This window comes from Triturus cristatus, chromosome 12 (assembly GCF_964204655.1).
Source record: "Triturus cristatus chromosome 12, aTriCri1.1, whole genome shotgun sequence".
Classification (NCBI taxonomy): domain Eukaryota; kingdom Metazoa; phylum Chordata; class Amphibia; order Caudata; family Salamandridae; genus Triturus; species Triturus cristatus.
The window spans coordinates 469,817,520-469,841,352 of record NC_140595.1 but is presented as its reverse complement, the minus strand read 5'-3'; the positions used below and the strand labels follow the sequence as shown (position 1 = coordinate 469,841,352).

The 23,833-nt window shown below is 48.6% G+C and overlaps 1 protein-coding gene across 8 annotated transcripts in view; it reads right to left on the bottom strand.

The window, feature by feature from the left end:
- TDRD12 (tudor domain containing 12) overlaps window positions 1–23,833 on the bottom strand; it is a 3,486,095-nt gene that overhangs the window by 1,824,872 nt on the left and 1,637,390 nt on the right. For all 8 annotated transcript variants that reach the window (XM_085639447.1, XM_085639446.1, XM_085639448.1 and 5 more), the window contains one exon: window positions 7,656–7,847. In XM_085639447.1, the coding sequence (XP_085495573.1) occupies window positions 7,656–7,847 (192 nt within the window). The remainder of the gene's footprint in view (window positions 1–7,655; window positions 7,848–23,833) is intronic.

Sequence of the window (23,833 nt, the reverse complement as noted above, 5' to 3'; positions counted from 1 at the left end):
AAGCAGACTGCTCTGTGCCAAGTTACCAGGGGGGTGAGCACAGGTTAATTTGAGATTTGCTTGTGCCTTACCCTGACAAGGATGGTTTTCACTGCATGACCAGGGCTTATAAACCTGTCAACCAACAACCAAATTTCTTACAAGCAGTATGAACAGCAATATTGCAATTCCTTGTCAGATAGCGAGGTACGTAATGCATTGTCCCATTGTGCCTTGGAGTATGGGGGCCTCGATCTGGCTAGTGGTATACAGATTTGTCCTTAGTTTCCTAGTTGACCTGATGGTTAGTAGGTATTTTAGTGGTTTAAAGGTAGGGGTTTCTAATGAGAAGCATGGTGTGTTTGCCTTGAGTATGGCCCTAAGATGGTAAAAGAGAAAAATATCTTATGGTGTGTGGTGAAAGTAAGTGAGAAGTGAAGAAATATCAAAGAAGCTTTCATTTTGGTAGAGATCACCCAATTTTTTTATGCATAGTTTTTTTTTTTTTTTAAGTTGAGCGAGGACCTTGTCATTGCACAACATTGGTATGACTGGGTGAAGAGATTAAGAGCACTTTTATTTTGGTAGCTGGGCCCATTTTCAGTCCCACTCTGACCCTGTTAATGCAGGTCTAAAACAGAAAGCAAGGATGCTCAGTCTGTGTAGGCCTCAGAGGCAAATGGGGATTTGGGGAAATCTAATAATTGATTATGACAACAACACTACTGGGGTGCTAATGAGTTAAGCAACTTCACAAGTACTTATTCTTGATTTACAAGTCTTTTGACTGGCATAGAATACATGTTGAACCATAACTGCAAGGTCTTTGGATTTTTTGGTCTTACGGCGAGTACACAGGGAGATGTTTTAATGTAGATCTATGCAAGGCTACGGTGCCCCATGTATGTATGCAATGGACACTAATCAAAGACACTGCAATGCTTCCCATAAAAACTAATCCAACAACATGCAAACTATTCTATTTTACCCTAAGTAAGTGCTACTGAAATTATTTGATTCTGCGGCACCACATTTCCTGCATAATTATGCATTTGCTATATAATTCATCACCTGCTACATAATTTGCAGGTGTGACCAAGAAACACATTTTGTTTCTAGGTCAAATAGATGAGCAATTACTCAAAACAATGACACTTGTTGCTAAGCGAAGGAAGGCTTTTTGCAAAATTAAAGTGGTCACCTTTCAGTTGTGTATTGCTGTAATTGTTACTAATGAGGTGGAACCTTTGTCCAGACAGTGTTAAAATGCATAGAAAAGACAAAATAATGCAATAATACTGTCATAAAATGTGATGGATTATGCAGCATAATTTACCTTTCCATGCCGCATAATTTATTCGACCCTGCCACATAATTTGGACCTCCCCTGTAGCATAATTCCAGCTGCCCTGCTCTAGGTCACTAAAGTATTACTACAGGAATTGAATACGTGAGTGAAAAGGAATATCTTGTGCCAATTAAGCAGGCTGGTGTCAAGCCATTCTATATTGAATTACTGTCAACCAGTTATGCTTGGTCCTGGAATCGATTTGAAAGTGAAGTGTGGGAAGGGCTGAAACAATTTAGAATGATTCTAAATTTTGAAAAGGAATATGTTACTTACCAGTATGCCTCTGTTCTTGGCATGTAGAGCTGCAGATCTAAACACTATGCATAGATCGCCATCTGGTGTTGGGGCCAGATGTTTGCACTTGTTTTTGTCTTGGAAAGTCTTTGGAAGTCACGAGGTATGCGACTTCTCCTTTGGATCATAGTGCGCATGGGCATCGGCTCAATCCTCAGATTGTTTTTCGCCAGCTTCGAAATGATGGAGCTTTGTAAGAAAACAGGAAAGATACCCATGTATGCTGTATCTAAGTAAGATAATACTGGAACAGATAAAGGTAACCGGGTGGGCGTGTGTAGATCTGCAGCTCTACATGCCAAGAACAGATGCATACTGATAAGTAGCATATTCCGTTCGAGGCATATGAGCTGCAGATTACACACTATGCATAGATCGTATAACAGTATCCCCGCCTAGCGGCGACCACCTGTATCTGTTGCAGTAGTTTGAAATAGTGTTTTGAGTACAGCCTGGCCCACACTAGCTTGTTGTTTAGTTTGCACATCGACACAATAGTGTTTTGTGAATGTGTAGACCATGTAGCTGCTCTGCAGATATCGTCTAAGGGAATGTTCCCTAAAAATGCCATTGAAGCCTCTATCTTTCGTGTAGAGTGGGCTTCAGGAGGAACAGATCATGTACGTTTTGCTTTGTGGTAACAAATTTGTATGCATTTGGCAATCCACCTAGCTATCCCAGATCTTGATATGGGGTTGCCCTTGTGTGGTGGTGAGAAAGACACAAATAGTTGTTTGGTCTTACGAAAAGGTTGTGTTCTCTCTATGAAGTACAGCAGTGCTCTTGAGACATCTAAGGTGCGACTGTTGCTGCGAGAAGAACACAGGCAGCTCCACAGATTGATTGAGGTGGAAGGGAGAAATGACTTTAGGGAGGAATTTAGGATTAGTTCGGAGAACAACCTTATTATGATGCATCTGCAGAAAGGGTTCCTGAATGGTTAGTGCTTGCAGTTCGCTAACTCTTTGTAGAGAAGTAATGGCTACTAGGAAAGCAGTTTTCCATGTTAAGAATTGTAGCTCACATTTATGTAGAGGTTCAAATGGAGGCCCCATTAATCTTGTGAGACCGATGTTTAAATTCCACACAGGTGAAGGTGGTACTCTGGATGGAATTATTCTTTTGAGACTCTCCATAAAGGCCTTTATGGCAGGTACTCTGAAAAGTGAGAGATGATGTCTATTTTCTAGATATGCTGCTATAGCAGCAAGATGCAGTCTGACAGACGTGTAGGCTAAGTTGCATCTTTGGAGGTGTAGTAAGTAGCCTATGATGTGTTGGATAGACACATCTAGGGGATCAGTGTTTTTGTTAAGAAAGCATAATACAAATCGTGTCTACTTGGCTGCATAGCATGCTCTAATGGTAGGCCGCCTAGCTTCTTTAATGACGTTCATACAGTCCGGAGGAAGGTTAAGGTACCGAATTCTAGGACTTCAGGCGCCAGATCGCGAGGTTGAGCCGAGCTGGGTCTGGGTGTTGGATCTCTCCATGGTTCTGTGTTAATGTGGTGTACCATGGTTGTCTGGCCCACGTTGGAGCCACTAGGATGAGCTTTAAGGAGTGTTGCTGTAGTTTGCGTGCCACTAGTGGAATGAGTGGGATAGGCGGAAAAGCGTACGCAAATCTGCCTGACCTGTTCATCCATATCGCATTGCCTTTGGATAATTGGTGAGGATACCTGGCGGCGAAGCTTGGGCATTTGCTGTTTTCTTGGGTGGAGAAGAGGTCTATCTGTGGTTGCCCCCACATCTGAAAAAACGGCTGAAGAACTTGCGGATGAAGTTCCCACTTGTGGATTTGTTGTGTTTAACGGCTCAACTGATCGGCTATTGTGTTTTGGACTCCTGGGACATGTTGGCTAGGAGAAAGATGTTCTGAGGTATAGCCCACCTCCATATGCTCTGTGCGAGCTGAGAGAGCTGCAGTGTGTGTCCCGCCTTGTTTTTGTATATAATACATGGCTGTCATGTTGTTGGTGCGGACTAAGACAGCTTTGCCTGATATGTATTTTTGAAATGCTTTTAAGGCTAGGAATATGGCTAGTAACTGCAGGTGGTTGATGTGGAGTAACGTTTGTTGAGGTGTCCACCTGCCCTGCATGGTGAGATGTATTAGGTGAGCTCCCCAGCCGGAGAGCGATGCGTCCGTCGTCAGAACTATTTGAGGAATCGGCTCTAGGAACGGTCGCCCTTTGGAAAGGTTCTTGGTGTTCCATCACTGCAGGGAGCGATGGGTACGACCGTCTACCAACACCAGATCTGTTAGCTGACCTTGAGCCTGGTTCCATTGGCGTACTAAGCACTCTTGGAGAGGACGCATCTGGAGTCTTGCATGAGGCAATATGAATATGCAAGAGGCCATCATCCCCATGATTTGCATGAACACTCGAGCTGGAAGAGAGTGTTGCAGTTGGAATTTGGTGAGAAAAGCTTGTATGCTTGCTCTCCTGGCGGGACTGGATAGGCTAGCGCTCTTGAGGTGTCTATTGTGGCATCGAGGTCTTGTTGCGTGTGGGACGGTTGCAGCTGGGACTTGGTGTGGTTTATTGTGAACCCCAGGTCGTGAAGTTGTTGAATAGTGGTGAGAGTGTGTTGTACACACTGATTGTATGAGCTGGCTTTTATGAGCCAGTAGTCTAGATATGGGAAGACGTGGATAAGCTGTCTTCTTAGGTGTGCTGCCACCACCGCTAGGCACCTGGTAAACACTCTTGGTGCTGTGTTGACTCCGAATGGGAGTACTTTGAATTGATAGTGCTGACCGTCCACTATCTGAGATATTTTCTGTGAGCGCTGTGAATGGGAATGTGGAAATAGGCATCCTTGAAGTCTAGGGTAGTAAGGAAGTCGCCCTGTGAAAGCAGAGGAAGGACCTGCTGAAGTGCGACCATGTGGAAATGGTCTGAGTGTATGTATAGGTTTAAGGGTCTGAGGTCTAAAATAGGCCTGAGAGAGCCGTCCTTTTTTGGTATGAGAAGATAGAGGGAGTAAACTCCCTTGTTTTGTTGGTGTAGGGGAACTGGTCCTATTGCACTTTTTTGAAGGAGGGTGATTACCTCCTGCTTTAGCAGTAACAGATGTTCTTGTGACATTGGACACTGTTTGGGTGGTATGTTTGGGGGGGGGGGGGGGGGGAATCGATGTTCGTTCGAGACAGTAGCCTGATTGAATTATCTGTTGCACCCACCTGTCTGAAGTGATGTTTGCCCAGGCAGGTAGGAACTGGTGGAGTCTTACCCCGACTGAAGTGGAATGGTCTGGGGGAAGTGGAGGGAAGTCATGGGGTGGGGGTGGAGGCAGAGCGGGGGTTGTTGTTTTTACCTCTGCCTTTGCTGTTGCTCCCCCTGTAACCACCCCTTTGGTAACCTCTAGTAAAGGTGGATTGGGTGGGAGCCTTGTAAGAAGTGGAGGGGCTATCAGAGGAGTAGCCTATGTGGGTGCTTCTGAAGGATGAGCGACGAAAGGACCGCCTGGGAGCTTGCGACTGCAAGGATCGCATAGATTTGACTGTGTCTGTATCCTTTTTCATTTTTTCAAGTGATACGTCCACATTGGGGCCCAATAGGTGTTGCTCATCGAATGGCTGATTGAGTATGGAACTCTGGACTTCAGGTTTAAAACCTGAGATGCATAACCAGGCATGCCTACGCAAAACAACACTGGTGTTTACTGCCCTTGAGGCGGTATCTGCTACATCTAAGACACAACGGATGGAGGTGTTAGTGATGGTTTTACCTTCCTGTATGAGTTCATTGGCCCTGTTTTTATACCTGTCAGGGAGGTGATGCATTATGGACTCAAGTTCATCATAATGTGCCCTGTCACTCCTGGCTTAGAGCGCTTGTGTATTAGCAATGCACCATATGTTTGCTGCCGGTGACACTGTGCGTTTGCCAGAGGCGTCCAGGAGTTTAGATTCCTTATCTGGTGGGTCACCTCATGTTTGGGAATTGTCTCTCTTCCTTGCATTAGAAACTACCAAGGAGTCTAGTGGTGCGGGCCCTTAATGTATGCTGGATCAGTAGGAGCAGCCTTATACTTTTTTTCTATTCTCGGGTTGATGACTTGAGCCCTGACTGGGTCTTTAAAGATCTCTGGTGCATGCTTAATGACCCCTTTAAGCATGGGTAAAATTGAGGTGGACCTTTGTGTGGTGTTGAAGATGTCCATGAGAAAATCTTCCTCTACTGGGTCTGTATGAAGGGCAACCCCGTGGTACTGGGCAGCTCTGTGAAAGAGCTGGTTGAAGCCGATATTATCCTCAAGAGGGGAAGGCCTGGAGGGGTAGATGTCATCTTGTGGGGTGTAAGGGACATCTGGGACACTAATCATGCCAGGGGTCTGGGGAGCCAGTAGGGGTAGGGTCCCCTAGGGGTTGATCGTCTGCACCTCCCCCTGCATCATCTGAGGTGTTATCATCATCATCTACTGGGGTAGGTGATGGCATAGGAGAGCGGTGTGGTGAGGAGGAGGAAGAGGAGAAGGGATCCTTAATGGAGAGGTAGCAAAGTCTCTCTTTTTAGGTGGTGGTGTCGGCGCTTCTAGGGGTCTTTTCTTGATACTAAGCATTAAGTGACCAGTCTTAGGATCCTTCACAAGAGAATTTTGGGTAGGATCTGGACGAAACAGTTCCTCTGTGGGAAGCAGATCCTTCGGAGTCGACGGCTTTGGTGCTGTAAGTTTTTTCGGCGTCGACTCGGTAGTGGTTCTAGATTTGGAACCGTGCAGTTTTGCAGAGTCTTTGTCCGATGGAACCTGTTGTTTTTTCGGTCTGGAGGTCTGACTTTGAAGAATGGGAGTCGGGCCCTTTGGTGGGCGTTTTTTTGATCGGCTCAGAGGGTGTTGTCGGTGCCGAGGAACCGGTACTAGCCTTTGACGCTGAGTGCTTAGATGTTGAAGCAGTGGTCGGCGTGGATGAGGAAGAGGACGCCTTCTTTTTCGGGGCCCGAGTATGTTTTTCGGCACAGAGTGTAGGCTGACTTGAGCCCGAGTCACCTAAAGGCTTAGTAGGCTTCTTTACCGGGCCCGAAGGCGGTGCATGGGAAGCAGTGTCTCTGTGTGCACCTGGGCCCGAAGGTGAAGGTGGTACCAAAGCCTTTTTTGATGGTGTCGAGGGGGGGGGGGGGGGAGGGAGGTTTGGGTCGGGGTCGACGTCTGTACTCACGGCCCTCTGAGCTGGAGTGATGTCCTTGGCATCGGAGTCATCTGCTTCGGAGGCGCTGATGATGCGTTCTTCGACCCGACCTTGCTCCGGAACATTGACGCCTTCTTGGAAGATGTCGTCAGTGATCGATGATGACGAGCGAGCCATTGTTCTTCTAGCTCATTGGTCCCGGATCGTCTTCATGGAGCAGAAGGAGGCGCAAGCTGGACAGTCTCTGGCCTCGTGCTCCGGTGAGAGACAGAGGTTACACACCTCATGCAGGTCGGTGTGAAGAAACGTCGACCCACATCGAGGACACTTTTTGAATGGCGTCCTTTCCATGAGCCAGAGATGAGGCCCAGGTAGGCCCGAAGGCCTTCGTCGACGACCGGAATCGAATACTTCGAAGTTGAAGGGTCGCGTGGATTGGGAAAACGCGATCGAAACAATACCGTTGAGAAAGGAAGGATTGCGCGTCGAAAGAGAAAACCGTTAACGGTTCCGAACTGGAACGCGAGAACACATCTGAGCCCGATGGCGGAAAAAACAATCTGAGGATGGAGCCGATGCCCATGTGCACTATGATCCAAAGGAGGAGTCACATACCTCGTGACTTCCAAAGACTTTCCAAGACAAAAACAAGTGCAAACATCCGGGCCCAACACCAGATGGCGATCTATGCATAGTGTGTAATCTGCAGCTCATATGCCTCGAACACAAAGATTCCCAGTCTATCTGTAATCTTGTTTCCCAATCTAACTGTGAATAGAAGAGGAGAGATTAATTAAAACACTACCCTTATGAGATACACCATCTCAACAAAGTTTTTCACTGCAGCCTAAACAAAAGTTTAGAAAACATCAATCAATTTAGTAAAAATCTGCACCTGTTGAACATTTCCATAAAAAGCAGCTTCTTCCATGCTGGTTATCACAACGTGAGGATCAGTCATGTAATCTCGGGCAACATCATCTAATGCTTTCATCCATCGAGTTCCAACTGCAACAATTTGCTGTGGTGCATTTTCATGATCCTCAGCGTGAATAGCTTTATTGTATACTTCCAAAATTTTGAACATCTGAAATAAAAAAGGTATACAAAGTGTTTGCGTTATTAACCTGAAATAAGCCACTTACCATCAATGCTTTTTATTGTGAGCTTATTTATTTCTAGCTTGACAGCAAGACCTACACTTTCCAATATACAAACAGTGGGATGCGAGTCAGCCTCCACTGGCCTCTTTGTTTAATGCCCATTCATCCAACGGTTTGAGATATTTTCAATCACAACTTGGATCAGCCCAGACAAGAGTTGCTTTGTCATGCCACTGACCACTGGGTGAATAATTCTGACCCTAGGCAGTGATGCACCTAAATAACACAAGTTTGGTTATTTGTTCTCCCCCACAAGCACACATGCATAAATACAATGAGGGCTCATATTGGCATTACCTTCTTAAAACACCCTACTCTAATCAGTCTCCATGTTTTTGCTATTCAGTCCTAGAAACAGACTACTCTCAAAAGGTTGAAGCTTCAGACGTAAGCTTAGCAACCCCTTAACTCATCACATCTGGAGACAGTGACACTATCAAAGGAAAATTCCCATCTTGCTCAGTGCTATGCAGTTAGGCATATTCCTTACTAATTCAAATGATATCTGTGGTATCTCCCTTTGTTGAAACAGAAAGCATGAGTAGGGTTCGTCAAAGATAAGTTCTGTGATTTCACACATTTTCAAGCAGGGTTTTGGGACAAACTGAGGCCCATATTGTACCTTCATGGACTACCTGCTGTAGATAAAAAAGTTACTTAGCTTTCGTACCGGTCTTTTCTGGGGATACTCCCATCAAACTCTAGAATTCTCACCTTCAGAAAATGTGCACATATTGGACGGGACCTGGTGATTTTTAAGCAATACCTTACATGTGATACCTGGTGTTGCCACACTACTTCACAGCGATGTCACACAGCCCCAAAAGTGGTATACAGGAGCCACCCCTGTCCGCAGATGTCCGTTTCTGCATCGTTTTGTTTACTCGTCCCTTAGAAGCAGATCAGATGAAGAATTGCAGATGACACTGCGTTGACGTCTAACTTAGGCTCTTTCTATAACATGCAGATTTCTACTCCACAGAACAAGGAGACGGAAGGGCAGTGAGGAATCCGCAGTTACAATGTACCCCAGAAAGAGCGATATAAAAGGTAAGGAGTTCTTTGTTCTGATCAATACTTCTAATCACAGATTTCGCACTCTTAGACTAGATAACAAAGCAGTACTAGAGAGTTTGAGGATGAGCTTGCAACCAAAATGTCCCTCAGGACAGAGCAGGCAAAACGGTTCTCTATGGGAACAAGGAGGCCTGCTACAGTAGCCATTCGGGAGCTTCCTCCGGGTTAGTGGTATTGTTAAGTTCTCCCTTTCGTCCCCTCCTCAGAGTTACTTGTTTTGGATCTGTTTTCACTTCACGAGTGAGCGAGCTTGGCTGCAGTTACGATGAGACACTATAGAAGTTTCCTGATGCAGATTCTAGTTTCCAGGCGATGTTGGTTCAGGCAGTGCCACGGTGGAGGAGCTTCAAGCTGCTATGCATCGATACCGCATGGGCAGAGCCAGCACAGGCTGTGTACAGTTCTTGGCAGCAGAGGGAGTGTCCGGGAGCCTGGTGTGGGAAAAGAAGGGTCGTCTACAGTCAGCTAAGCCCAAACAGAGGGTGGTCAGTGGGCTGCAGTCTGCAGATAATGCAAGGGGGGGTGGGGGGGGGGGGTCGGAGAAGTCAGTGAGATGCTGAGCCACCCCATGTAAGGAGGCAACAGCCTCTTGAGGCATTTAGAGTGTGTTAAACCCAGATAGGTGTTTCAAGAAATGACTGAGCTTGAGGGGCCCAGCAGGACCCATTCACAAAGCGGGGTAAGCAAGACTGCTGAGAAGAGATATGTATTATGATCATCGAAACCCCTTGTTGTACTCTCTGGTGGTGGTGGGTGAAAAAAGGGGGCAACAAAGGGGTAACTGTCACACCTTAGGGAAAAAACTAGTTGCTTACCTGTACACTATGGTTCTCCAGTATTATCTTTCATAGATTCATATGCTTGTATCTTCCCCGTCGTCATGGTGGGAGTCTCACTGTAACAGAATGACCACAGCAGTACTAGAAAAAACTGCATGGCAAAATCCCATAGGGAATCATATTATTTGGTAACCAACCCTCATCATTATTTGGTCCAAAACTCAGCCAATCGGCTGCCAGCCCTGACATCACACTCCCCAGCAGAGCCATCCTGCCTCAGATTTCCAGCCCGGAGTGAGAGACCAGGATATATCTAGAAATAATGAGGTTCTGCCTGAGAAATGGGGAGCTGGGCGGGCCACATGTGAATCTATGAAAGATAATACTGGAGAACCATAGTGTACAGGTAAGTAACTAGTTTGTTCTCCAGTATTCAATCTTTCATAGATTCACATGCTTGTATCAGAATAGCAAGCAGTACTTATCCCAAACTGCATTTCCAGGATAGAACCCCAAATAGACAGTGGGCTCTGTTCCTTTGTGTAGAATGTTAACATACATTACAGTTTTCAAAATATATCAGAAAATCATTAGTTGAGAAGACATATAAACATTTGTAATATGCAAACCAAAACATTTATCTAAATATATATATATATATATATATATATTCACTTAAAAAATCATAGGTTTCACACATGTTATAGTTAGCTGGACATTTCCCTCGTAAAAAACCAATGAAATTCCCCCGTTATAGTTAGTAAAGGGAACTATAACTCACGCGACCGCAATCCACTGCTGATGACGTCAGATATTACATCACTGTATTTATTCACTTATTTACCCATTTTTCTTTCCTTTAACCTTTAGCTATACACGGTGCGCGCCTATAGATATATATATGCTTTTAAATGCTATTTTCTCAGAAAATACTGAAAAATTTACACCAGACCTGCAAAAGGCACATCCCTGACCTAAGGACTACCTCTCTGCCAAATTTTAAGGTTTTCTGTTCAGCCGTTCGGGCTGTAGCGCGGACTAAAGGTCCTATGGGAAAATGCATGGGGAAAACGTGTTTTGGGACCCCCCCTTTTTCTCAGCCCCCGCTTGACGAATTCACCCGAGACTTTCAGGGAAGGAGCGGAGCGCCCCACCTATTTTGAAAATTTCGCGAGGATTCGTCAATCGACGCAAAAGTTATTCCAAATAGAATGTTGCGGATTTCCTATGGAAACACGGTCCTAACTATAACTATCTACTGGCGACCGCCAGTAGATAATGTGTATATATATATATATATATATATATATATATATACACACATATATCCAACGAAACAGGAAAGCCCCAAAGGAGTGCAGCCTCAGACAGAAAGTAAAGTTCCCCTCATTTATTGGCACTGTGCAAGCAGGCGAACTCCCAGGATACAATCAAAAGTTCATCCTCCGCCATACGCGTTTCAAGATTCCTGATCTCTTCTTCAGTGGCGCTTGTGAAGAGTGAAAGCAAAGTTCCACGTGCAAAACGTTGATTAAATCACCTGCCACAGTGGGCGTGGCCGTCACCACGGCCTTCTGGTGATTGTAGTGCACGAAATAATCCCCAGTGGGCTTGCGTTTCTTCTCTATAAATAATCACGTTACATACCCATGTGGGTTGATGTATAGTCCTGGTCGCAGCCTGCCTCGCTTTGTCAGAGCACAATGGAACATCAGAACGGCACCACCCTGTCAATGGCGCCGAGCTGCCTGTCTCCCGTTCTTGCCAGCTACATCGTGAGGCCAGCGCGGGTCCGCACTCAGGCGATGGGCATCACTCCGCGGCTGGGCAACAGCCGTATATATCCAACGAAACAGGAAAGCCCCAAAGGAGTGCAGCCTCAGACAGAAAGTAAAGTTCCCCTCATTTATTGGCACTGTGCAAGCAGGCGAACTCCCAGGATACAATCAAAAGTTCATCCTCCGCCATACGCGTTTCAAGATTCCTGATCTCTTCTTCAGTGGCGCTTGTGAAGAGTGAAAGCAAAGTTCCACGTGCAAAACGTTGATTAAATCACCTGCCACAGTGGGCGTGGCCGTCACCACGGCCTTCTGGTGATTGTAGTGCACGAAATAATCCCCAGTGGGCTTGCGTTTCTTCTCTATAAATAATCACGTTACATACCCATGTGGGTTGATGTATAGTCCTGGTCGCAGCCTGCCTCGCTTTGTCAGAGCACAATGGAACATCAGAACGGCACCACCCTGTCAATGGCGCCGAGCTGCCCGTCTCCCGTTCTTGCCAGCTACATCGTGAGGCCAGCGCGGGTCCGCACTCAGGCGATGGGCATCACTCCGCGGCTGGGCAACAGCCGTATATATCCAACGAAACAGGAAAGCCCCAAAGGAGTGCAGCCTCAGACAGAAAGTAAAGTTCCCCTCATTTATTGGCACTGTGCAAGCAGGCGAACTCCCAGGATACAATCAAAAGTTCATCCTCCGCCATACGCGTTTCAAGATTCCTGATCTCTTCTTCAGTGGCGCTTGTGAAGAGTGAAAGCAAAGTTCCACGTGCAAAACGTTGATTAAATCACCTGCCACAGTGGGCGTGGCCGTCACCACGGCCTTCTGGTGATTGTAGTGCACGAAATAATCCCCAGTGGGCTTGCGTTTCTTCTCTATAAATAATCACGTTACATACCCATGTGGGTTGATGTATAGTCCTGGTCGCAGCCTGCCTCGCTTTGTCAGAGCACAATGGAACATCAGAACGGCACCACCCTGTCAATGGCGCCGAGCTGCCTGTCTCCCGTTCTTGCCAGCTACATCGTGAGGCCAGCGCGGGTCCGCACTCAGGCGATGGGCATCACTCCGCGGCTGGGCAACAGCCGTATATATCCAACGAAACAGGAAAGCCCCAAAGGAGTGCAGCCTCAGACAGAAAGTAAAGTTCCCCTCATTTATTGGCACTGTGCAAGCAGGCGAACTCCCAGGATACAATCAAAAGTTCATCCTCCGCCATACGCGTTTCAAGATTCCTGATCTCTTCTTCAGTGGCGCTTGTGAAGAGTGAAAGCAAAGTTCCACGTGCAAAACGTTGATTAAATCACCTGCCACAGTGGGCGTGGCCGTCACCACGGCCTTCTGGTGATTGTAGTGCACGAAATAATCCCCAGTGGGCTTGCGTTTCTTCTCTATAAATAATCACGTTACATACCCATGTGGGTTGATGTATAGTCCTGGTCGCAGCCTGCCTCGCTTTGTCAGAGCACAATGGAACATCAGAACGGCACCACCCTGTCAATGGCGCCGAGCTGCCTGTCTCCCGTTCTTGCCAGCTACATCGTGAGGCCAGCGCGGGTCCGCACTCAGGCGATGGGCATCACTCCGCGGCTGGGCAACAGCCGTATATATCCAACGAAACAGGAAAGCCCCAAAGGAGTGCAGCCTCAGACAGAAAGTAAAGTTCCCCTCATTTATTGGCACTGTGCAAGCAGGCGAACTCCCAGGATACAATCAAAAGTTCATCCTCCGCCATACGCGTTTCAAGATTCCTGATCTCTTCTTCAGTGGCGCTTGTGAAGAGTGAAAGCAAAGTTCCACGTGCAAAACGTTGATTAAATCACCTGCCACAGTGGGCGTGGCCGTCACCACGGCCTTCTGGTGATTGTAGTGCACGAAATAATCCCCAGTGGGCTTGCGTTTCTTCTCTATAAATAATCACGTTACATACCCATGTGGGTTGATGTATAGTCCTGGTCGCAGCCTGCCTCGCTTTGTCAGAGCACAATGGAACATCAGAACGGCACCACCCTGTCAATGGCGCCGAGCTGCCTGTCTCCCGTTCTTGCCAGCTACATCGTGAGGCCAGCGCGGGTCCGCACTCAGGCGATGGGCATCACTCCGCGGCTGGGCAACAGCCGTATATATCCAACGAAACAGGAAAGCCCCAAAGGAGTGCAGCCTCAGACAGAAAGTAAAGTTCCCCTCATTTATTGGCACTGTGCAAGCAGGCGAACTCCCAGGATACAATCAAAAGTTCATCCTCCGCCATACGCGTTTCAAGATTCCTGATCTCTTCTTCAGTGGCGCTTGTGAAGAGTGAAAGCAAAGTTCCACGTGCAAAACGTTGATTAAATCACCTGCCACAGTGGGCGTGGCCGTCACCACGGCCTTCTGGTGATTGTAGTGCACGAAATAATCCCCAGTGGGCTTGCGTTTCTTCTCTATAAATAATCACGTTACATACCCATGTGGGTTGATGTATAGTCCTGGTCGCAGCCTGCCTCGCTTTGTCAGAGCACAATGGAACATCAGAACGGCACCACCCTGTCAATGGCGCCGAGCTGCCTGTCTCCCGTTCTTGCCAGCTACATCGTGAGGCCAGCGCGGGACCCGCGCTGGCCTCACGATGTAGCTGGCAAGAACGGGAGACAGGCAGCTCGGCGCCATTGACAGGGTGGTGCCGTTCTGATGTTCCATTGTGCTCTGACAAAGCGAGGCAGGCTGCGACCAGGACTATACATCAACCCACATGGGTATGTAACGTGATTATTTATAGAGAAGAAACGCAAGCCCACTGGGGATTATTTCGTGCACTACAATCACCAGAAGGCCGTGGTGACGGCCACGCCCACTGTGGCAGGTGATTTAATCAACGTTTTGCACGTGGAACTTTGCTTTCACTCTTCACAAGCGCCACTGAAGAAGAGATCAGGAATCTTGAAACGCGTATGGCGGAGGATGAACTTTTGATTGTATCCTGGGAGTTCGCCTGCTTGCACAGTGCCAATAAATGAGGGGAACTTTACTTTCTGTCTGAGGCTGCACTCCTTTGGGGCTTTCCTGTTTCGTTGGATATATACACATATATATATATATATACACACACACACACACCCATTTATATTTTAATAAATACCTTAATGAAATAGATGCCGTAGAACCGCCTGTCCCACTGCTGCATCCTTTTTCCATGCTGTGTCAAGACAATAGTGTCTAGTGAAGGTGTGCGTATTTTTCCATGTCGCAGCTCTGCAAATATCCGGCAACGACACCCCTGCGAATAGAGTTGTAGAAGTTGCCATCTTTCTTGTAGAGTGCGCACGTACCTTGGCTTGTAAAGGTTTTCCAGCTTTGACATGACACAAGGAGATCGCCGAAGTTATCCACCTTGAAATACTGGATCTGGAGAGTGCTAAACCTTGCCTGGGGCCAGAAAAGGCTACAAAGAGTTGATTTGTTTTTCTGAACGATTTCGTCTTATCGATGTAAAATTTCAGACATCGTTTAATGTCCAAAGAGTGTAGAGCTCTTTCTGCAGATGATGAAGGATCTTTAAAAAATGTAGGTAAAACCACCGGTTCATTCAGATGAAAATTGGAGGGGACACCTTGGGAATAAACGTTGGGTTCGTTCTCAGAATAACTGTCTTGTCTGAATTGTAGAAATGGTTCTGCAATTGAGAAGGCTTGGATCTCGCTGAGCCTTCTTGCCAACGTGAGCGCCAATAGTAACGCTGTTTTCCATGAGATAAACTGTAAATCCGCCTTATGTATTGGCTCAAATGGCGGTTTCATGAGCTGTGCAAGAACCGTATTAAGCTGCCAAGTAACCAATGGTCTTTGAACTGGTGGGAACATCCTGAAAAGCCCTTTGAGAAATTCTTTAATAATTCTTTGAGACCAACGAGATGGGCGGTCAGGAACTCTTGTGTACCTTGAAATAGCGGCCAAATGTACCTTTATAGACATATGAGAAAGCCCAGATTTGGCCAACATTAAAAGATATGGAAGAATTTGATCCGAAGAGACTTGAAAAGGATGTAGACCTTTAGATACACACCAATGACAAAATCTCTTCCATTTAGCCGAATACGTTTTATTTGTAGAGATTGCTCGAGATCGTGACAGAATCTCCCGGCATTCTTGAGGGATATTCAAAAGTTGGAACTCATGTTCGTGAGGTTCCATGCTGACAAGTTCAGCGATTTCATATTTGGATGCAGTATCTGGCCACTGTTCATAGTGATTAGATCCTGCACTAATGGAAACTGTATCCTGGGTGTCACTGAGAATTTGAGAAGTTCTGAGAACCACGCTTGTCTCGGCCATGCTGGGGCAACTGCAATCAGATGGCATGGCTCCGATTTCATCTTTCTCAAGACCTTTGATATTAGAGGAAATGGGGGAAATTCACACGCAAACATCCCCGTCCAACACATCTGCAGCGCATTGCCCCACGACCCTTTTTGTGCAAATCTTCTTGCAAAGTGTTTGCATTTTGAATTGTGGCGATCCGCGAACAGATCTAGCTTTGGAGTGTCCCATAGCTTGAATACTTTGAGAAGTTGCCTTTGGTCCAGTTCCCACTCTTGGACGATCAGCTCAGACGATCTGCTCAGATTATCTGCTCTCGTGTTGTCCACCCCTGGAACGTGTTGGACTTGAAGTGAAATGTTGTGATTCAGAAGCCACTTCCAAATTTCTTGTGCTTGCTTCGACAAAATTTTTGATTTTGTACCCCCTTGTTTTAGAAGGTAAAACATGGATGTTGAGCTGTCTCTCTTGACAAGTACTGTCGAATCGTGAATCCTGGGAAGAAACGCTTTTAGACCCAAGAAAACAACCTTTAGTTCCAGTAAGTTGATGTGGAGCTGCGCTTCGCTCTTTGACCAGTGACCCTGAATTTCGAGCTCCTGCAGATGCCCTCCCCAACCTTGTAGCGAAGCGTCCGTTATCATCACAAAACTGTAGTTCTGTGGTTCGAAAGTCAGTCCTTCCGCTAAATGATCTCTAATCTTCCACCATGACAGGTCCTTTAGGATTTGAGGAGTGATAACTATTCGATCTCCGAAGGATCCCCGAGACTGAATCCATTGCTTGTCTAGCAGTTTTTGAATAGGCCTCATATGAAATCTGCAATTGGGAAGTAGGGGGATACAAGAGGACATCATCCCCAACAATGATTTGTAGGTTCTTACTGAAAAGGACTTTATCTGCTTTATGATTTTTTGAATATGTTCCTCTGAAGGATAAGCCTTTGCCTTCTTTGTGCGGATTAGAGCTCCCAGAAATTGAAGAGACTGCGATGGCATGAGATGTGATTTTTCTAGGTTGACTCTCAGACCTACACGATTGAAAAGGTTCATGCACACTTGTAGAGAATGTTGGGTTTCTCTGAACGAATCACCTTTTATGAGCCAATCGTCCAGATAAGGGAAAATTTGGTGACCCTGAAGTCTTAGATGTGCTGCTACTGGTGCCATACACTTCGTAAAGATTCTTTTTTTTTTTTTGAAAATTTTATTGAACAATAAATCAGTTACAAACATGGGCCTACAACCACCAGGGCCGGCCGCTAGATTCAGAAAGGATCATACAGATGTTAAGGCAGTCGTCGACTCCCGGGGTCCAGCCCCGTACATGGCTCCGGATAGTCCTAGGGAAGCAGGATACATAGGATTAACATAAATAACAAATAAAAACAAAAGGCGAGGCATAAGGGCAAAAAATGTGAGTCAGGCTACATCCGGGGGATTCTACTTCAGACCTTCAAATAGCTATCAAGAGGAAGGAGTACTGATAGGTCGGGGGGGGGGGTCACGGGAGAGGAACGTCTATATTCGGTTATTCCAAAGTCGCAAGGAACCATCAAGGGTCAGGGGGACAAAGCAATATCGGTGTCCACTAGGGGGGGAATACAGATACCCCCACGATACGCGTTCCATTGCCCCCAGATTCTACTCCATGCCCCCGGTTTACCACGAGCCACATACACAGTCTTCTCCCTGAACATGCACCAGTCCATGTTCTCCTTCCATATGGACACGGTGGGAGGCCGCTGGGAACCCCAAAGCTGCGCTATATCTCTCTTGGCAATCATGTTCCCCAGGGCCGCCCACCGAGTCTGAGCCGCGTTATAATCATTGGGCTCCCACACATTCAGGACACAGCGACGCGAATGTTTTAACCGCACCCTTAATCCACAAGTCTCCCACTCTACTAATACCAATCGTGTCCCAACGTTCAAACCCCTTCGTTGTCCAGAGGCTTCCCAGGCGGTCGGAGGCAAACAGAGGAGTAGCACATGTTAATCGCTCACTCCAGCCCATGGCTACATTGGCAGCCTTCCAGATCCGTACCGCAATCTTAGTAGGGCCCGTGAGGGTCCGTCCAGCCGAGCTGGAGTAAAGTGCCCTGTTATAGTTTCCGCCGGGAAGCAGGAATTTATCCATCTCATACGCCGGATTCAAGCCAGGCGAATACGTGGCATGGTTAATGGCCGATAGCTGTGAGGCCCAATAATACCTGCGAATTTCGGGAAGCGCGATGCCACCGTCGTACCAGGGGAGAGTAAGCTTTGCCAGAGCGATACGCGCCCGCCCGTCCCACACCAGTCTCCTCTGCAGGCTCTCCACCTCCCGAAAGTAGGACACAGGAATGACATCGAAGGAGTTCTGAAGTGCATAGAGGAATCTGGGAAGGGACATCATTTTAAACAGTGCTGCCCGACCCAGCGGGGACAAGGGCAGCCTACACCACCGAGCCGTGTCCTCCCTCAAACGCCGAAGTGGAAGCAGGAGATTCTGCTCATAGCGAGCCACCGGGTCCATCGAGACGTATATTCCCAAGTATTTAAAGCCGGACAGAGATAATTGGATCGGAAGCCGAGGCGGCAAGAGAGGAGGGTCACCGGAGATAGGATAGACACAGGATTTAGACCAGTTGATCGTTAGACCCGAATTTCTCCCAAAGGAAGTCAGAACATCAAAGAGAACATCAAGCGACTGCCGCGGCGAGGTGAGATACAGGAGAATATCGTCCGCATACAACGAGACCCGATCCTCGAAGCCCGGGGCCCATCGGATCCCTCTGATCGAGGGCTCCCAGCGGAGCCAAGCAGCGAGCGGCTCCAAGGCAAGAGCAAAGAGCAGAGGGGACAACGGGCACCCCTGCCTCGTACCCCTACCGAGAGCGAAGGGCCGAGAGACCCGCCCATTAACCACCACCTGAGCCATGGGTCCCGTGTAAAGAAGCTTCACCCAGCCAAGAAATCCCTCCCCAAAGCCGAATTTGGTCAAGACAGCCCAGAGGAATGGCCACTCGATGGTGTCAAAGGCCATCGTGGCGTCTAAAGAAACCAGCACGGCTGGTTCGGAGAGGTACTCCGCCCTGGCGAGGGCGCCGTGAAGACGCCGCAAGTTAAGAGCGGTGTTACGGTGAGGGATGAAGCCGCATTGATCAGGATGAATCAAATCGCAGATGACGCTCAACAAACGATTGGCAAGGACTTTAGCCAGGATTTTAGGCTCTGCATTTAGCAGTGAAATAGGCCTGTAGGAGGCACAGCGGTCCCGTGGCTTACCGTCCTTGGGGATCACGACTATCGTAGCCAGACGCTGGTCGTCAGGAAGGGAGCCTGCCTCAAGGGACTCCTGAAACATACGACGGAGGAAGGGCGCGAGTTTATCCGGGCGCAACTTATATAATTCAATAGGCAGCCCGTTGGGACCCATCGCCTTGCCCGAACGAAGGGACCGAATCGCAGTTGCAATTTCATCTACAGACAAGGGGGCGTCCAGCTGCTCACGGTCTTCGACGGACAGGCCGGGCAAAGCAATATCCCTCAGCAGAAGGCAAGAGTCTTCTTCATCCCTATCAGTCACCGGGGAGTACACGGCCCGGAGGTGGTCAGCGAAACATTCCACAATCTCGCCAGGCTCAGTCACACACACTCCATCCGAGACACGCAGCTCCGGGACCACACGATTCACTCTCTCCTTCTTATCCAGCCACGCAATCAACTTTCCCGCCTTGTCCCCGGCATCATACAATCGACCCTGCTGCTCCCTATACATCGTTTTGGCAGCGTCAGTGACAAGAGACCTGTATTCAAACTGTTTCAGGCTGAGGGCATGGAGCCCGTCCGGAGTGACACCCGTCTCCAAGGCCGACTCCATCCCCGAGATGTCAGTCTCCAGCTTCACCACTGCCTCACTCTTGAGCTTCTTAGCCACCACTATCTGGGAGAGGGCGTGTCCGCGGATTACGGTTTTAAAGGCTTCCCACAGGGACATTGCGGACGACACCGACCCCTCGTTTTCAAGGAAGTATTGGTCCATAGCCTTAACCAGGCTGTCGCGAGTCGTAGGGTCTCGCAGGTACCACGGGTTAATGGGAGCGATCCGCCCTGCAGACCGCGACTCGGTGTCAAAGAGCAGCCACAGCGGGGAATGATCGGAAATACCCCGCGCCAGGTGCCTAACCTCTCGAATCCGACCAGTCTGTGCCGCGGGCATAAGGAAATAGTCTAACCTAGAAAGACTCCCATGCGCCCCAGAGTGAAAGGTGTACTGACATTGGGTCGGATGCATTAATCTCCAACTATCCACCAGGCCGAAGGTCTCCAGCAGTCCACCAAGCCATGCCTGGGCAGCGGGGAGGGCCCTGGGTGGGTGACGATCCAGGTCACCCGAAACCACCGAATTAAAATCCCCGCCCATAAGCAAAAGACCATCCGGAAGTTCAAGCAGCATTCGACCCAAGTCCGCGAAGGTGGAGTTCTGGAGGCCCGGGGGGACGTAAACTGAGACCAGGGAAAGGGGCTGCCCCTCCCACCTCCCAGTCAGACACACACAGCGCCCTCTGTCATCCGAGATTACCCTAGTGATATCCACCGGAAGTGAGGATCGCAGGAGAATGCCCGCCCCCCTGGAACCAGTTGTGAAACCAGAATGGGCCACGAGGCGGTATCCCCCCCTGTTCATTGCATGACAAACATTGCCAACCAGATGCGTCTCCTGGATAAACACCACATCAGGAGTCAGACGACGCAAATACTGCAGTACTACACCCCGTTTGATACGATCCCCCAACCCATTGACGTTCCATGACATCAGTCTCAACCCGTCCCCCCCCATCCCCTCCAATAGATCAAAGGCCCCCCGTCAGTAGCACAGTTCCCGAATCTGGATAAAAATCAATACCTCGCCCTGCGAACAAAAAACACACAGCAAAACAACCCCTCCCTCCCCCCAACCCCCCCCCAAATCCAACTCCCCCCACCCTGCACCCCTGCGGGCCAGAAAACCCCCCCAACTTGCAGTGTGCCTGTCGCCCTACTAACCCCATTCTACGAAAAGACCCCGGAGGAGGAAAGGGACCCGTCCCCGCCCGCCCCCCACACAGGTCCTAGTGAGTCAAAATGAACAAAAGAAGTAAAACCCAGCTGAACAATGCAAAATGGCAAAATCAAGGACCAAAAGTCACTCCAAAGGGGACCCGTCACCTTCGGCGCCTGCAGAGGGCCCGGGACGGCCACCTCTGTCCGGCAGCGAGTCCAGCCAGTCACTCACGGCCACAGGAGAGTCAAAAAAGGCAGTCCGATCCTCATGTTCCACTCGGAGTTTTGCAGGGTAGAGCATAGAGTACTTTAGGCCCAGTTCACGGAGACGACGCTTCACCCCCTGGAATCCCATCCGCTGTTTCTGGACAAGTTGGGTAAAGTCCGGATAAAAGTTAATGGATGAGTTCTCATGACGAACCGGGCCGTGGACCCGTGAGGCCTGCAGAATCGCATCTCGGTCTCTATAGTGGAACAGTTTGGCCACGATAGGCCTCGGGGGGGCCCCCGGCCGTGGCCGACTGCCCGGAACTCGATGGGCCCGCTCCACGGCAAAGAACTTACTTAGGCCTGCAGGGGCCAACTGTTGGAGGATGAGTTCCTCGACCAGGAGGTCAACCGGGCGGTTGTCGGAGGACTCCGGTACGCCTATGACACGGATGTTGTTGCGTCGGGCCCGTCCCTCGAAGTCCTCCAGCCGCCGGGCCATCTGATCGTTGACCGCCTTAATGTCACCAAGCGCGGCCTGCAGGTCCGACACATCTGCACCAAGGGTGGAGGTCCGCACATCGAGAGCCTGAACCCTCTCGTTAGTTTTGGAGAGATCTGCTCGAATTAAGGTGACATCGATTGCCACCGTGTCGATTTTACGGGCCAGGGCCTCGTATTGCGTGGCGATGGTTTCCCTGATGCCATCGATGGCGCCCATGATGTCCTGCAGGGAAAGCTCCGGAGAGACGGTCGTGCCACCACCGGCGGCATCCGGGGGGGGGCCGGTCGCTCCAGGGGACCCTCTGCCCTGAGTGTAGCGGTCCATGTTGTTGGTCTGGACCGGTCCCCCGCGGAGGGAGGCCTTAGTCTTACGCCCCTCGGGGCCCCCCTTGCCCCCCATGTGGTCACGGACACCGAGGGGGACCGCCGATCAAGAGTCGTAGGGGCACCGGCACCGCAGACCAGCGCCTCACCAGGGACCACAATATAGCGGCGCGGGGGGACCCAAGGCGATGGGCACACTAGTGGCAGGTGGAGACAAGGCCTCGCGCAGAGGCCAAGGAAACACCCCGCCACATCAAATGCGTGCGCAGGCCAGCCCCCTGAAGTCCGAAAGTGAAACCGAAAGTGGTAGAGCGGCCACTGGCACCGCACTGCAGCCGCTGTTGTTCAATTACGACACGGCTCCACGGTTCACCTTCGCCCCGGGCACCTCCGTCGGGTGGGTCCCAAAAGTTCAAACAACGACAACTCAGGATTCCCAGGTCCGATTCGGGTTCTGAAAAGAGATACGTGCTCAGCCGGTCTTCATCTGCCAGATTCCATGAACCACATCAGGATATTCTCAGGATAAATTCCGAGGAGCAGCAAGGGTCCGGGGAGCCCTGTGCTCACGCGACCATCTTGGATGCGCGCTAGGCTCCTCCTACTTCGTAAAGATTCTTGGCGCCGACTTTAGACCGAAAGGCAATACTTTGAATTGATAATGGCGCCTCGCCACCATGAAGCACAGACATTATCTGTGATTTATATGAATTGGGACATGAAAATAAGCATCTAAGAGGTCCAGGGATGCCAAATAAATATAATCTCCTTTGCCAATAAAAAGGAGTATTTCTTGCAGGGATAACATTCGAAATTATTTCTTTTGGATGAATTTGTTCAAACCTCTCAGGTCCATTACCTGCCTCTATTTTTTTTGTTGGGAAAACATGTTTTATTTGTCGATTGCACAGATGTTACAGCACCCTGGGTATCAGGGTCATCAATGAAATCACATTGCAGCATATCACTATAGCAATCTATTTACCTGCCTCCATTTTGATGTGTCTTTTTTCTTTATTAGAAAGAAATGCGAATAAAAGCCTTTCCCTCGTTGAAGGTGCGGAACTTCTTCTATTGCTTCCTTTTGTAGAAGAGATGAAACTTCTTCCTTGAGGGCTGAAAGATGTTCTTGTCTCCTGTGTATAGGAGGATGATTTGGGGGCTTTTGTATTAACTCCAGGGTATGGCTATGTGGAATCACATCCAAAACCCATCTGTCTGTTGTTATCGACGGCCAAGCCAGATAAAAGGAGGACAAGTAATGATTGCTGCTGTTTGAACAAGTGGCGGGTGCCTCGACCGAGTCACTGTCGTCTATTGGATTGTTGCGATTTGCCTCTCGCAGATGATCTCCCTCTGGACCGTTGTTGGGGTTTGATAAACAAAATTGTTGATTATTTGAATATTGGCGATATCCCTGCTGATTATACGGCTGATATCTATTTGACTGGAAAGAAGATCTTTGCATAAATTGTCCTCTGGATCCTCTCCTCCGAAAGGACTGGAACCTGCCCTGCTGAAGAGATACCACGCATGCGCTGTATCCGTGTCAGTTTTAATACTTTGGAGGGCATCATCCACATGTTTTCCGAATAGGTTCTCTCCGTCAAACAGCATGTCCACTATTTTCGCTTGCACTTCTGGTCTAAAAGAAGTGGCTTTAAGCCATCCTTGCCTTCGTAGGGCCACTGCACTTGCCATTTCTCTGAACGCCACTGAAGACAAATCCATCGCAATATCTATGGATTAAGAGGCCGCCTGAGCCCCATCCTGTAAAATAGCAGCCGCTTCTTCTTTCTTATCCTCTGGCAGATGAGCTAGTAAAGGTGCTATATCAGACCACATCTGCCTATTGTATCTGCTGATGAGGGCTAACGCATTCGAGGCCTTTATGGAAGACGCTGCCATCACAGCAAA